The 14939-nt window shown below is 36.3% G+C and overlaps 1 protein-coding gene across 1 annotated transcript in view; it reads left to right on the forward strand.

The window, feature by feature from the left end:
* Positions 1–273: 273 nt before the first annotated feature.
* The window catches only part of MUC5AC (mucin 5AC, oligomeric mucus/gel-forming), a 49869-nt gene continuing 35203 nt past the window's right edge, over positions 274–14939 (forward strand). Inside the window, exons 1-16 of the mRNA XM_068684174.1 lie at positions 274–395; positions 2230–2301; positions 3902–3973; positions 4362–4623; positions 5661–5775; positions 6259–6349; positions 6745–6857; positions 7191–7407; positions 7737–7862; positions 8867–8984; positions 9842–9980; positions 11512–11622; positions 12239–12308; positions 13126–13263; positions 13356–13520; positions 14236–14330. Of these exons, the coding sequence (XP_068540275.1) occupies positions 323–395; positions 2230–2301; positions 3902–3973; positions 4362–4623; positions 5661–5775; positions 6259–6349; positions 6745–6857; positions 7191–7407; positions 7737–7862; positions 8867–8984; positions 9842–9980; positions 11512–11622; positions 12239–12308; positions 13126–13263; positions 13356–13520; positions 14236–14330 (1977 nt within the window). The 5' untranslated portion in view covers positions 274–322. The remainder of the gene's footprint in view (positions 396–2229; positions 2302–3901; positions 3974–4361; positions 4624–5660; positions 5776–6258; positions 6350–6744; positions 6858–7190; positions 7408–7736; positions 7863–8866; positions 8985–9841; positions 9981–11511; positions 11623–12238; positions 12309–13125; positions 13264–13355; positions 13521–14235; positions 14331–14939) is intronic.

Below are 14939 nucleotides of genomic sequence, written 5' to 3' on the forward strand. Positions count from 1 at the left end.
TTATCACATAATATTAACAATTTTGGAGGACTAATTCTGAGCAAAAATTCTTCCTGCTCACCTCTTGACATTTCATCTTAAGGACTTGTAGAAAGAAGACTCCTCCTAGAGTGCAAATACCTTAGGAAAGTCAGAGCATCCTCTATTTACCTGTACACCTGCAAAGGAAAAGTAAAACATCTGAAGCCCCACCTTTTAAGAACCTTGTGAAACAATCTGGGAACTGAGCCAAAACTTGCTCTCTCGCTATATAAAACTCAGGAGCAGACAGGTATTTTCTCAGAGGCAGGTTGTTCGGTAGTTTCTACCGGACTTCCAGAAGATGGGCACAGGTAGTGGGACGCGAATACCACTATGGATATCAATACTAGCACTTGCCTTTACACAGATCAAAGGTAGGAGGATTTATTTGCTTGGCATTTTTACAGTTTCAAAGAATTTATTGCCTGCGTCAGAGTTTGAAACCTTTTTTCTTGGCTTTGTGGAGCTACTGAACCTTTTACCTTTATGCAAGATTTTATTTTCTGTTACAAATACTTTCTTTCCTAAGAAGAGGAAAATAATTATCTTCAAACTTCATAACGTACTTGATATTCTTAATGTATTTTCTACATTTGAAATCAGGCATAATTCTTATTTCTACCACTGTGCCTCAAGATTGGCATTTAGTTTTTGATGTCCACATTTGAAAGTACAGCATGTGTAAAAGCACCAGCCAAAAGGGGCAAAAATACATTTAAGAATGAACAAACCAGTGGAGTCAGCATTATTAAAGATTTTTTTGTTTAATTTTATCAGCGCATGATACACTACGTATTTTGCCTGACAAACGTTGGACATTAGATTTAAAAAGTTAATTTGTCCTCGCACATGAGATTCTACAAAAGATTAGAGCACAGGCATATTTATTGAGGGAGTGAAAATAAATGGATCTGCTTTAAGCATTATAAAAGGACACTTAATTCTCACAGATGGGTAGAAAGGTTTTTTTACTCATATTCCTCCTGTTAATTTCCCTTAAGGTTTAAGGTGACAGAAACATTAGTTTTTAGTGTGTTTTAGTGTTTTTTTTTTGTTGTTTGTTTTTTTTTTTTAGTGTGTTTTGATCTCAGATGCGGATCCAATTGAGTTATTTTTTCCTACTTCCAGCTAATTCTACACTAACTTATGGTAAAAACTAGTGCTAAGATCAGTTCATCAGAAGGCTAGCTGTAGCATTATCATACCATGCAATGAAACGGTAATGGAATGGGAATCTGGGATGAATGTGGCACCAGGCATAGTGTTGAAGCCATACCATGCATGAAAAAAGAAGCAAAAAACTCTCTGAGAATAGATACAAGAGGAGGGGAACTCAGAATGGTTCACATCTCCAGAAGGGGCACAATGTGTCCTTCCAATGCCAGCTGCAGATGTCCAGTTGGTGCAAGAAGAAAGGGATTTATGGAGCTCCCTGCAGCTCTAATTTCAGCACTAGCTCCTCTAGCGGTGCTACCCATGGACTGCCCTGTTGTGGGATGCAGCAGACAGTCAGCCTGCCATCTGGGTTTTCTCCAGCTGGCATGGCCTCCCCTGCAACCTGCCCTGTATCTGATGAACTCTCAACAAGCCGTGCATTAAAAGTCCTCCTTGGCCCTGCAGATTTTGTGTGTATTCCTATTATGAAGCTGAAGTGGAATGGACAAAGAATGATTTCACCACTGGAAACACAAGTTCTGCTTTGGGGCAAAATCAGGAGTGTATCTATTGGAAAGGCCCATTTCTTTCTGTGTGACTTTTGGGTTTATTTTTCTTCTGCTGTTTATTATAAATAGTGCATGAAACCATAAAATATAGAGTAACTTTGGCTTTGCATAAGAGACGACAAAGATCACTCTTATAGTTAAAAAAAGGGGTTCTTCTGTCTGAAAAGTATATAAGAGCATCCAGGGGCTATTATGACAAAAACAGAATAAGGATCTGCTGAAATTCTCACTGACACACTTTTAATGGCTTCCTTTTAATAATTTATTAGCCTACTGAAAAAACAAATAGCTCAAGGAATGGTATGTGGCCATCATGGTTGCATGTAGTACAAGTTCTGATATAAGTCTGACCTTCATGAACATAGCTTTGCCAATTTTTCATATACTGACTTTGCAAGTTTAAACAAATATAATGGAAAAAATGATGAAGAAACTCATACAAATTAAACATTTACATTTTACTCTTCTACTTCCCTTTATACAGTTCAAGTCCAGGGCGAAGAACAACAATCACAATCAAACTATGATTCTCTATCCTTCCTGCAGAGAAAAAACAGTAAGTAATTTTATTCTGAGATATTTCTAATATTTTGCCCTAAATTAAACTGATAAAGAATATTCCTAGAACATCCATTCCTTTTACAAATATATATATTTATATATATAGAGAGAGAGAGAGAGAGAGAAAACCTGTGTACGATATATCCAAGTCCCAGTGAGAAATTCGTCTGAGATCTGTCCCAGTAGATCTGGTCTACTGATGTGATACAGTTATCTAATCTTTAACTTTATGAAAGGTACATACCATCTATCTAAAAGTGTATTTTCAGAAGGGCGTGTGTATACATACATATCATCAAGATACCTTATAGTAGGTAATAAAACATACATTTTTTATTCTTTGTAAATATGACCACATAACTCACAAGTGAGAATAACAGAACTGTAACTACCTTAAACATTAGAATGATTAAGCACTAAATAATCATGTATAAAAAACAGTTTTATGACACATACTGTAACACACTAACAGTACACAGCAAAATAAGGGTGGAAGGATAAAACGCCTACTGGTATATTACTGATGAAAGGCTGAAATAATTAATCATTTAGACTGCAATGCAAACTGCAATTTGTGAAGTCACTAGCTGGCAATTAAAACAGTGGTACACCCAAACTGGAAGTATACCTCTAATTATTTAATAAGTGTGCATTTAATTATTGGAATAGATTGTAAAGTAAGGTAGTATGTATGTTTACAATTCAAATTCTTACATCAAGACTTAACCAAATTGTCTTCCTAAAACATGTATTTGTCTTAGTGATATGTTTTGATCTAAATGGAGAAGTCAATGGTTAATAATCCACAGTCTACAGTTTGGAAGTTATTGAATGATATTTTGATACTTTCAATTTTGATTCTTTCAAAGGAGAAAACTGTAGCAAGTCCTCAAACTCTCATGTAAAGAAAATGCATAACAGGTTTTCTAAGTATTCTCTCTGCTTCATAGCTGGATCTCAAGAGAAAACATTGGATTTGGACATAGAAAATTTAGGGCTGTAACTTACAAATAGAAGTCTTTCCATGAAGAGTACATGACTAAAGTTTTGCAAACTTTAAATGGCATTTTCTAAAAAAAATCTGCTTGCAGTTGGTTGTGCAAAGTTGCATGACTCAGCACAGAGAAAGATACAAGCTTCAGGGAAAAAAAAAAAAAAAAAAAAGGAAAAAAAAAAAAAAGCTGTGGTTTCTTATCCTCTAAGATTCTTCTGTAACTTTCTAAGTATACTGAGAGGCAGAGGTTCAGACAAAGACATTAGCATTTTCCCCACCTCTATTACAACACAGCAGTCGAAGGATTAGATTGCAGCTCTTGAGTTCAGATGCAGGGCCTGCATCAGGTGGGAGTCTTGAACAAATAATGGAAAAAAGAACTACAGCCAAAGAGGTCTTTGGGATTTGGCTCTTAGTGGAAAGACACATGGAAAGACAGAACACAAAGCGCTGTTTAAAATACATCTATAAATCCTTGTGGAAATTCTTCCTAGGGAGTAACTAGTACTAGGAAATATTAATCACTAAAGAAACTAAGCAACCTCTAGCCATATTTTAGGACTTCTTATGAGATTAAACTTGATCGTTTTTCTCCTCATAGGTCTTTCACTGGGTACTAAATCCCATGGATTGACAATCATTCCACCTCTTCAAAACACACTGAACGTAAAGGGTAAGTTCAACAAATGTCATGGCTCAGATATATATTTGTTGATCAAACAGGCAGAAAGAATATGGAGTGAACTGAACAGATTGGTAAATTGTGTAAGATCTTTTAGCCTCATAGAATATAAAATGAACAAGAAAAGTAGTCAGTTCATCAAATAATGATAATCTATATGTGGCTTGATGCTCAGCTTGTATATTGTTAATATGATGAGGCTGAAAAAAAAAACAGCACGTATGTAATACTTGGATAAATCATGCACACTATTTCCAGTAAAGAAAGGGAAACAATAATGTGCTCAAAATATTGGTGAGATACCTTATCTTGGCAACCTAAGAGGAGGGTATCTATGGCAAATTGCAGAAAATTCTTATGGCTCATTTTGAATCCACAGCTGGCAACCCCTCTCACAATGGCCGTGTGTGCAGCACATGGGGTAACTTCCACTTCAAGAACTTCGACGGGGACATCTTTTATTTCCCTGGGGTCTGCAATTACATCTTTGCATCCAACTGCAAATCTTCCTATGAGGATTTCAACATCCAGATTAGGCGTACAATGGTGGAAAATGCTACCATGATCACCCACGTCATCATGAAGCTGGAAGGAGCAGTGGTTGAACTGACCCGCACATCCGTCCTGGTCAATGGCCAACAGTATGTTCATATCTTCTGCTATGAACTGAAATTGCCATGACTGCCCTTGTTCTCAGAAGGCTCTTTGAGCAAGCATCCCTTTCTTTCATCTCATCTCTTATTGCTCCCACGCAGCTGTAGGACTCATGTCCTTCCTGAGGCCCCAGCAAAAATAAGAGGGTCTGACAGTGAGCTGTCATTTCTACAGATTATTCTTGTGTTCATTTTATTCAGATGATCTGTAACCCAGATGCTGTCCCCCTCTAGTATAAACATATATATATAAATATATATACAATCAAATGTATAAGTTGGATTTAGTCAAAGTGTTAGGCTTTTACACCCTTTAAGTTTCTACTTTCCATTAACTTCACATGAACAGGAGCCCTGCAATGAATTTCTGACTGTTCTTGTCCTTGCTCTGAACACTGTGCAGTTAAGCACACTGCAACTGTAGCTTGCACCTGGGCTCATTTTAAACAAGCTAGTCTGGGAACTTCCTATCTATGTAGTAATGATAGCATTGATTTTGGCAAAGGGTGTGAAACTTGTCCAAAAGTTTGGGTAAATATTTGGACAGCTATGCCACAATGATATATGTATTACAGCAGCTATATATGGCAAGCTAGTAGAAAGGCTATCTGGAGTACATCTTTGTGAATGGCACTCATGCCACAGAAAGCACGAAGAGTATCTCTTTATTATCAAGAGCTTTAAGGAATAAATAGTAATATCATGAAGCATAATGCCTGCAAAACAGAACTTCCCAGAACGTTTTTGAACAATATAACTGAAGACATGCCAACATTTCACCTACAAAAACACAACTAACAGAAATAGCCAAAAGGAACAACAGGGAAAGCAAGGCTGATCAATTTGTACACAAAGAAGCAATCAAAACAGCTAAAATGTTACAAATGTGCATTGTTTGCATTTAGTTATTGCACTGACTAATTTTCTCATCTTTGCATGTTGAAGCTTCTCAAAGAGAGCAAGAATGGGTATCAATGTGGATATTCTGTCCCTACCCCCACTGAATCATAGTGATCTTTCCCCAGGGTTCAGATGCCCTACAACCATATGGGAGTCTTGGTAGAGAGAAGCAACAGCTATCTGAAAGTTTCTGCCAAGTTAGGACTGACCTTCCTTTGGAATGAAGAGGATGCCCTCCTGGTAAGAAAACATCCAAACCATGGCAGTTAGGTAGTATTTTGAAAGTAGTCCATTGACATCTTTGTAATCTTAATCAGTCATGCAGACATTAGTTACTTAGGCTTCTGTACTAATTTTTAGTGTACTGGGCTATATTCCAGTCTTCTCCTAGTTTTCCTTTATTATTTTTTTCCCAATGAGTTCTGTTCAGAGTCAATATAGCCCCATATTATAATGTCCCCACATCACAATGGACTAATCCCAGATTCCAGACCTGGCAATGCTCACAATGCTCACAAATGTTCACAGTCCCAGTGCTAGACTAAGACTAAGCTTTTCTTGGATGTTTTTGACCTTACCAATGGTGCCTACCACATCTCACAGCCTGCACAGCACACATATGTCAAATTTTGTGTACATAAGAAATATTGGTGTAGGCTGGGTTTCTAACCAGCAGGGCTGACGTTGCTGTGAACCTAAACTTGCTTTCCTCATTTATTTTAGGTGGAACTGGATAAGAAATATGCCAATCAAACTTGTGGACTGTGTGGGGACTTCAATGGAATTCCAACCAATAATGAGTTCATTTCACAGAGTAAGTAATAAAAAGCATTATTAAGTATTGGCACTTTGTTTTTCTTTGTTTTAGCCTTATACAGTCACAGAGGTTGTGGGTTGTATTAACTGCAAAACCAGGGATACTTTTTTCGGTATATATTTTTATGATGTCAGTTGTAATACTTAAGTAACAGAGTCAGGGCTTTCCGTTGCATTAGGCTGTTTCCATCACTGTTGCATCTTTTAAAACCAGCCACATGTTAACTTCCTTCTTTTTTCAGTAGTTAGTCTCCTGTCCTTGATATACCTGTTTCATCTCCTTTTGCCTTTGTGTATCTGCTTTTAATGGGTAGTGTCACAGAAGAAAATACCTCCATGTAGAAGCCAATAAATAAGTAAATATTATTCTAATACTTTAACGTTTTTGTACAGATACAAAACTGACTGCTGTTCAGTTTGGGAATAGGCAGAAGATAGATGGACCCACAGAGCAGTGCGATGACCCTATTCCTCCTGCTGTTCTGAAGAACTGCTCAAGTGAATTTGTAAGAATCTCTCTTTCAGAATTCATTTTTCCAGTTCAGCATATATTATCCCTTTCTCTCTTTGGAGAATATCTGTCAGGATAGGAAAAACTACAGCATGAATATAACCCAGCCATGGGTCTGGAAGGAAAATGTTTCCAAAACGGGTTTTTCAATTCTTTGCTAAAGTGAAGGCTAAAAAATTATATGAGTTCACATCTGATTATGGTTACTGCTGGACAGGTTTTTGGACCAGAAGGACCTTTGGCTTGTTTTGTTACATGCCTTAAATGAAATTATCATTTTCACATTTTCTTAACACAGTTGTTTTATTTTCACTGTTTTCCCTTCCAGGCTTCTATCTGTAAGACAGTATTAACCAGTGAAGCATTCACAAGCTGTAATGTACTTGTGGATGTTCAGGACTACATTGAGACTTGCATACAAGACTTATGCCACTGTGATACCTCTATGGCTGACTTCTGCATGTGCAACACCTTTGCTGAATACTCACGGCAGTGTGCTCATGCTGGTGGACAGCCTCTGAACTGGAGAACCTCAGAATTGTGCCGTAAGTATCTCTGGAAGAGACTTTCAGTTATGTTCCCTATTTATATCTAGTAAACTTCAAATACGTGATTTTTTTTTTTTTTCCTGAAGAAGACAGCCATTTAAAAGTGGATGTAATTTTCAAGAAATCAGCTTTATTCTGAGCATATTCAAGAATGTTGGGATATTGCATTACTGAAGGTTTTCAGTATATTTCAGAAGATCTAAAATCTTGCACCTTCCACTTGGTTGCTCTCCATTGTATCTTGATGGAAAACATCCTAGATAGTAAATACTGTTTTATCAACATTTCAAAGGAAAAGCCAGCATTATAACTCTTTCTACTTTCAGCCAAATCATGTCCCTTCAACATGCAACATCAGGAATGTGGCTCCCCCTGCTCTGATACCTGCAGCAACCCTGAAAGATCTGCACTTTGTGAAGATCATTGTACAGATGGTTGCGTCTGTCCTCCAGGTAAGTTACTTTATACTCTTTTCTCATAGTCACAACCATCGAAACTTTCCTACTCTATCATTCTTGCCATATCTTGTTGTTATTTTCATAGCATCACAGTAATAACTATGCTTCTTCCTTGACACACATGCACTATTTATATCCAAGTTAACACCCTTTTGAACATGTGCCTGACACACGTATGTAATGACTGAACTGGGTATAAGAGACTTCACTGTTATTGATAACATGAAGATTCCTGTTCTCAGCATCCATACTCAGTTAACAGAAAGTGTGTAACATTTAATTGCATTCTGCCCTGGTGTTAGCAAAGCTGTGTCTGGTTCCCCACATTACCACACCTTTCCATGTCCAGTGCTGTGTATCTAAACAACAAGGAGCGGAGAGATGACCAGGCAGTTTATAAAATCTGGTGTTTCACAGACTTACATCTGAGAACTGAGTATCAATACAAGATGAATGATACAAATATGTTTTCTTTGTGCACACTTATTTCTGTGGCTGAGAATTGTTGCTGTTGTGAGTGACAGTAAGGTATGATCTTACCGCATTGCAAATCTTCTGCCCATCTTCCATGTTGTCTCACAGAATTCACCATCACTTGTTTATATAATATCATTGACTCCTCTTGGATAATCCTCTGCCTTGGGCATATATACATGTACTATGAAAATATGTCCTCAGGCAGTCTTACAAAAAGTTCATCTATTCCACTTTGCTATCTAGTATTTTTAATCCTAATTGCAGTCTAATGAAGCTCATAACAAAAAGGTATTTCCCTAGAAGTCCCTTATGATCACCCGAAGATTTTAGATAGGCTTTAATGGACTATAGTTCCTTCAATCCCTACAGAGCTGGCATCCTTCCTTAAAATAAGGAAGTGGCTTTCAATTTTCCATGTAACACAGGAGAAATGCAAAATGCTTTAAAGCATCTGACAGATATGTGTACAAAAGTAGGTTCTGCAGCGCACAGAATGAGTAACAGACAATTTCTTTCCCTAGGAATGGTATTTGATGACATTAATGGTGCTGGCTGTATTCCCCGTAAGGAATGTCACTGCACCTATGAAGGTGAAACTTATGCTCCTGGTACCTCCTTCTCATCTAAATGCAGATCATGGTAAAATATTCCTTTTCTTCTATTTCTTTTTTAGGTGCATTACCTGGACATTTTGGAGACAGGGAAAAATGATTAACTGCTGCTTAAAAATATACAAAGAAGTACTTATGAACTGAACTTCTTTGATTATATTTTTTGGAAGATTTTTATGTCCATGTTTTCTCCTCACAAATAGAAACAAAAATTTAAGTTTAGATATAAGTGCTCCAGTTTCAGGAAGAATGACCTAAAGGAGACAATCAAATTCACATATCGGAGACTGAAAAGCCATACAGAAATGTGAATTGCTGTGTTACATCCTTTGCTGCCCTACAGTGTAACACTGGGGCACTCGTGTAAATACTGGAGTCGAGGGCTATGATATTCAGGAACATGCTGCATCGTGCATACTAGGAGATCATGTTTGAGAGGCATGTTTGGCAGATATTATGTATATTTTTTCAATTTCATTATTATTACTGAAGTCTTATTACATATGTATATGCAAATGCACCTATCTATATGTCGATGAATGCAAAAACCAGAAACGTATTACTTTTCAAGAAATATATAACACATTTGAAGGTAAAATCATTCTCTTGGAGATGAGGGGCAATCTTTCATATGCATCAGAATGGATGCCAGATTCAAAAGGACTGAATTTTGTCCAGAGACTGGAAATCAAACACATTATATAAAAATATCATCAATATAAATGTGCCTTTTTGATACTTTTTCTGAGATTTCAAAGAAATGTGGCTTCTTTGTAAGCACTCTTTTCCTTCAAGAGGAAAATTAAGGCATCAGCTCCCCTTATTGTCACTTATTTCATTTATACTTGCACTATCCAAGGTTACAGAATGCCTTCTTAATTTCAGTACCTGTGCTGAAGGTGAATGGGCTTGCGTTACCCAGTCATGTCCTGGAACATGCAGTATTGAAGGAGGTTCCCACATCTCAACATTTGATGAAAAATATTATTCCTTCTTTGGAGACTGTAGCTATGTCCTAACCAAGGTAAAAAATCAGTCACATTCTTTGCTAAAGCAATATGCTAAAGGAAAACGCTTTTATTAAATATACTTGATTTAAACTACTAGTAATCATGTCAATTTCCTGAAATTTAAACGAACAACATGGAGCCTTAAATAGATTCCAGTAGGCTTTCTGTTAGTTTTATATTAAATAAATATATTATACTATTCTCGTGTACTTTGATCAATGCTTAAGAATTGCACTGAGTTCCATGTTCAGGTTCCATGAAACAATGCTTCCCATTAATTCTTATATGTAATATTCCCTGTCTGGTGCTCTGTAACTATTTCCTTCTGAAAAATGCTCAGGAGATATTTCATTAAGATGATCAACCTTCCAAACAGTCTTTCCCAGTAAAAATATAAGACTTTTGAATTTAAAAGCAAAAGTTAAGAAATCATACATGTATCCTAAAGCATCAAAAACTGATTAAAAAAAATAAATAAATTTACTAGACTTCTAAGATTAGTAGGGACTGAATTCTAAGTAGGTATGTCTAAAGTAATGACTACAAATTGCAAATTTCAGAATGCTATGTATATTTGCTGTTGATTTGTATTGGGTGAGCAATGTTAAAAAAAATATCTCATAAAGGCTTCATATTAAATAAAACCTGTTCTCAAAGAGTTCAGGCTAAACATTACCAGGAAAGAGAATCATAAAAACTCAGAAATGAACTAGGATAAGGTAATTTAGATATAAACTAGATTAAATGTATGATGATTTTCAATGAGAATCACAAGCTGGATCAGCAATGGGTGCATACTTTTCGAGGTACAGAAAAACCTTAAACCTAGACTGAAAAGATTTAAAAGCCCACAATTTTAACATTAAATTTCTACACAGCTGTAATTCTGCATTTCTGCTGTCCTCAATTTAGTCTTGTTAATGTCAAGAAAATGATAAGACAAGTTCAGATCCATAGCCTTCTTTCTGTTTCCCTGTAATGTTTTGTTCATTAGGCACACTTTGAATATAGCTCACAGAACTCAGTCTGTAAAAAATCAGAATCAAGAGAAAAAATGCAGTTTGCCTTTATTTGGTAGCTCAATGAATGGTGATCTTGGCTCAATTTTCTCCTGTGAGAGGATATTTAAATGCATGTTTCCTACTTGTTAAAAGAATGTCCAAATGGGCAGGCTTTTTGATAATCTATTCAGTGCAGAAAAGATTGGAAGCAATTTTTTTCCTTTCCCAGGTAAACACCATAACCAATGAGGACGAAAGGCATACTTGCTTCTTCTCTATCAGATTAAACTAGTACTACCTAAACATTCTGAAGTTTTAATGTTCAGTTTAACATGTCTAACTTGCCACTGAATGTCAGCAGTAATTGATAGCTTACACTGTGTGACATACAAGAACATCAGATTACTTTGCTGACTACATACGGATATGCAAGAAATGAGAAGAAAAGGAATAATCAACATTTTAAAAGACTCACTTTAATAAGAACGCCATTTGAGTGTGATCCTTTCTAGTACAGTAGACTTATTTTGTTTTCTTCTTCTAGCTCTGTGACAGCAATGATTTCACTGTCCTGGGAGACATCCACAAATGTGGCCTGACTGACACTGAGACATGCCTCAAGGGTGTAGCCATCAGCCTAAGTGGAGGACAAACTGTAAGTAGCAAATGCAAATACCTAGCATTCTGGAGGGATGTTTACAAAACTTAATAGGCAAGTAGTATGCAAATGACACATAACAGCACAGACAGGAAATCTACACTGTTTTTTGTTTTATCTCATTTGAACATTAATCAAAGAAAAAAAAAAAAAGAATAAAGTATGTATATCGGAAGTCAAGATCCTGATAGTTTTCTGTCATTTAGTTGTCTTTGGGGTTTTATTTGGTTCTAATTTGTTATTTGCTCCTGTTATTACTTGTTTCTTTCTTTTTCTTTTTCTTTTTCTTTTTCTTTTTCTTTTTCTTTTTCTTTTTCTTTTTCTTTTTCTTTTTCTTTTCCTTTTCCTTTTCCTTTTCCTTTTTCTTTTCCTTTTCCTTTCTTTTTTTTTTGGGGGGGGGGGGTGGGGTGGGGTGGGGAAGGCAATTAATGGACCTCTATAATAAAGATCAATGAAATAGTAAGGGAATCAGAAAATCAATAGACCCTGAGTCTTTCTTCCACACACACCATTTTCCTTCCTCTATCTTTAATGATACTAGATATACGATATTTGGAACGTGTTTTACCTTTCCTAAGCATGCTTGATAATCATTCCCTCTTCTTGTGGACAGAACATTGTGATCCAACCTTCTGGCAGCGTATTTGTGAATATGATCTACACACAGCTGCCCTTCTCTGCAGGTAAGTTCCTTTGGAAGACTCCTCTGATGTTTGTCTTTGAATTTAAAATATTTTATTTCTTTATCTGCTACCAAATTCTGCCTTTGGTTATACTACAGCAAACCCAAGGTACTCAGAGTATAGCCTCTTATTTTTAAATAGAGAGTTTGCCTAATCAACTCTGCTCTAATTTTAGCAAATTTATGGTCTGATTTTAGTAAGATCTGATCAAATGGCGATGCAGTTCAGACAAATAGTTTCATTGGACACTTCCAGATCCAAGTATTGCCATAAGAGAGGAAATAAAAATTCTGATTTACAACAGGAATTCAATTTCCCAAGTTGTTAGTTCTCCTGTGTCCCCTGTGTCTCTTTGTATGATGTACATTCATCACTGGAGGTTTTCTCTGCCACTAATCCTCAGATAACTGCTGCACCTAAACAGAAAGCATAAATGACAGAATAGTTTGAGGTTAGAGGCTACCACTAAATCATCCTAAACAATATTCATTAAGCAAAGGTGGCCTTTTAAATAGTCACAGAAGTGTACGTTTTTTCCCTTATTTCAAAACAGTTGATGGAAGGTGGAGTTTGTTACAATTTTTTTTGAAGGTAAAGACAGCCCACTTCAGTGCTGGATTTGAAATCTTAATTGATACATACATACATATATAATATATAATATATATATAATATATGTAATATATATATTATATTATATATATTGTTCTTCAACAACTAGGATCACACACAGCTGTACAATACTCCTATATAATGAACAGTAGTTTCAACTGTTCATCTTAGATAAAATTATAACTCTTATGTTCATTGTCCCCAGCAAATGTCACCATCTTCAGACCATCATCGTTCTTCATTATTTTACAAACAACTTTTGGTCTTCAGCTACAGATCCAGCTTACGCCTATCATGCAACTTTTTATAAACTTAGACCCATCACATAAAGGGCAGACCTGTGGTAAGTGATTTTATCCTAACAACTGCCTTCATCTGTACACTTGATTCTGTAGGTTCAATCTGCTTCCATCTGACCCACATGTTTCCTTCTAGGTCTCTGTGGAAATTTCAATGACGTCCAGACTGATGACTTCAAAACCACCAGCGGTGTAATAGAGGGTACTTCAGCTGCCTTTGGCAATACTTGGAAAACTCAGGCTGATTGTCCTGATGCCAAAATCACATTTGAGAACCCCTGTACCCTCAGCATAGAAAATGGTAAGCTCAGCATATAGCAAACTCTTCCGTTCTCTTTTAAGATAAGAAGAAGAAATAAGCTAATCAACCACAAAACATTTAGCCAAAATAACAGCGGACCCTTTGCAAATGCACACTATTTTCCTCAGTAGACATAAGAAATCTTCAATTAATAAATAATAACTAATAAAATATTTTGGATCTTCAAAAATACTCCTTTGGCTAAAGAAAGCAAATGTTTTTGCAAGTTTACTTAAGGGGAACCAGAACCATTTAGCATATAAGGAATACACTCCTTGAAAGCTCTGATTGTCACATAGGAAAAAAGCTGAGTTTAGCCCCACTGAAGGATGGATGACTTCAATGTGGTCCTTCCACTGTCAAAATATGAACCAGTCTTACAGTTCATAACTCCATAGCTGTCAGGCTGTCAAGAATTTCAAGCAATGAAATAATCAAGATTTGAGCATCCACAATGCATCTAAGGATGTATTAGTTTATTCCATGACAACTACCATGAATTGAGAGCATTCAGTTTATGAAGAATTCTTATTTCTGTGTAGACAACGTGAAATGTTGTTCAATTTCCAGGAGGGAAAAAATAAATAAATAAATAAATAAAGCTGAATTCTATTAAGTTAAGCCTCTGCAATTTCCCCACAAGAAGTATTGTTACACAAAAACAGGAATTTAGACAATGAAGTGCAATATAAATTTGTATATTTTAAATTCACAGACAAGTATGCTCAGCACTGGTGTGGACTGCTCTCTGATACCATGGGACCTTTTGCCGAATGTCACTCAACAGTGAATCCAGAAGTTTACCAGAAGGTACTTGGTTTTAACTTTTTCGTGTTTGAAAGAATAAGACTTGGACTTCTGATTCTAACACCTGAAAGAACAACTTGCCAATCAGGTGGAGATGCATTCATTACAATTCTTTTGAAGCCCGAAGCCCATTACACATCATAATACTCCTTTTTTAAAGGTATCTTTCTTTCCATTCAAAGGAGGATAAACTTACAGGCATTTTCCTGCTGCTAAATGCCTAATCTAGGAGCTTGGACTGTCTGGATTCCTTATGAGATCAAAGGACAGAAGCCTCCTTACCTGAGATATAAGGAAAGCTTTAGTCAGGAGCTTAACTAGTACTTTGCATAGTTGCTCTCAGGAGGCATCTACTTTTGCATATAACCAAGGGCAAAGTAATAAATGCATGCACAAAGCAGCAAAGAGATTGTGGGGAAAAAAAACGTTCCAGGAATTCAAGATGATGAAGCTCTGGAACTTCTTGGGCAGCTTGAATATCTGTAAGAGTATGTTTAACAAATCCTTTGGAATGGCCACATTATAGTGGCCTTACTTGGCACAGTAACAGATTAAGTGACTTCTTGTTTTCTTTGTTCCTCGGATGCAACGAGCACAAGCTTCAAATAAAAG

The sequence above is a fragment of the Anas acuta genome, chromosome 5 (assembly GCF_963932015.1).
Source record: "Anas acuta chromosome 5, bAnaAcu1.1, whole genome shotgun sequence".
Lineage (NCBI taxonomy): Eukaryota > Metazoa > Chordata > Aves > Anseriformes > Anatidae > Anas > Anas acuta.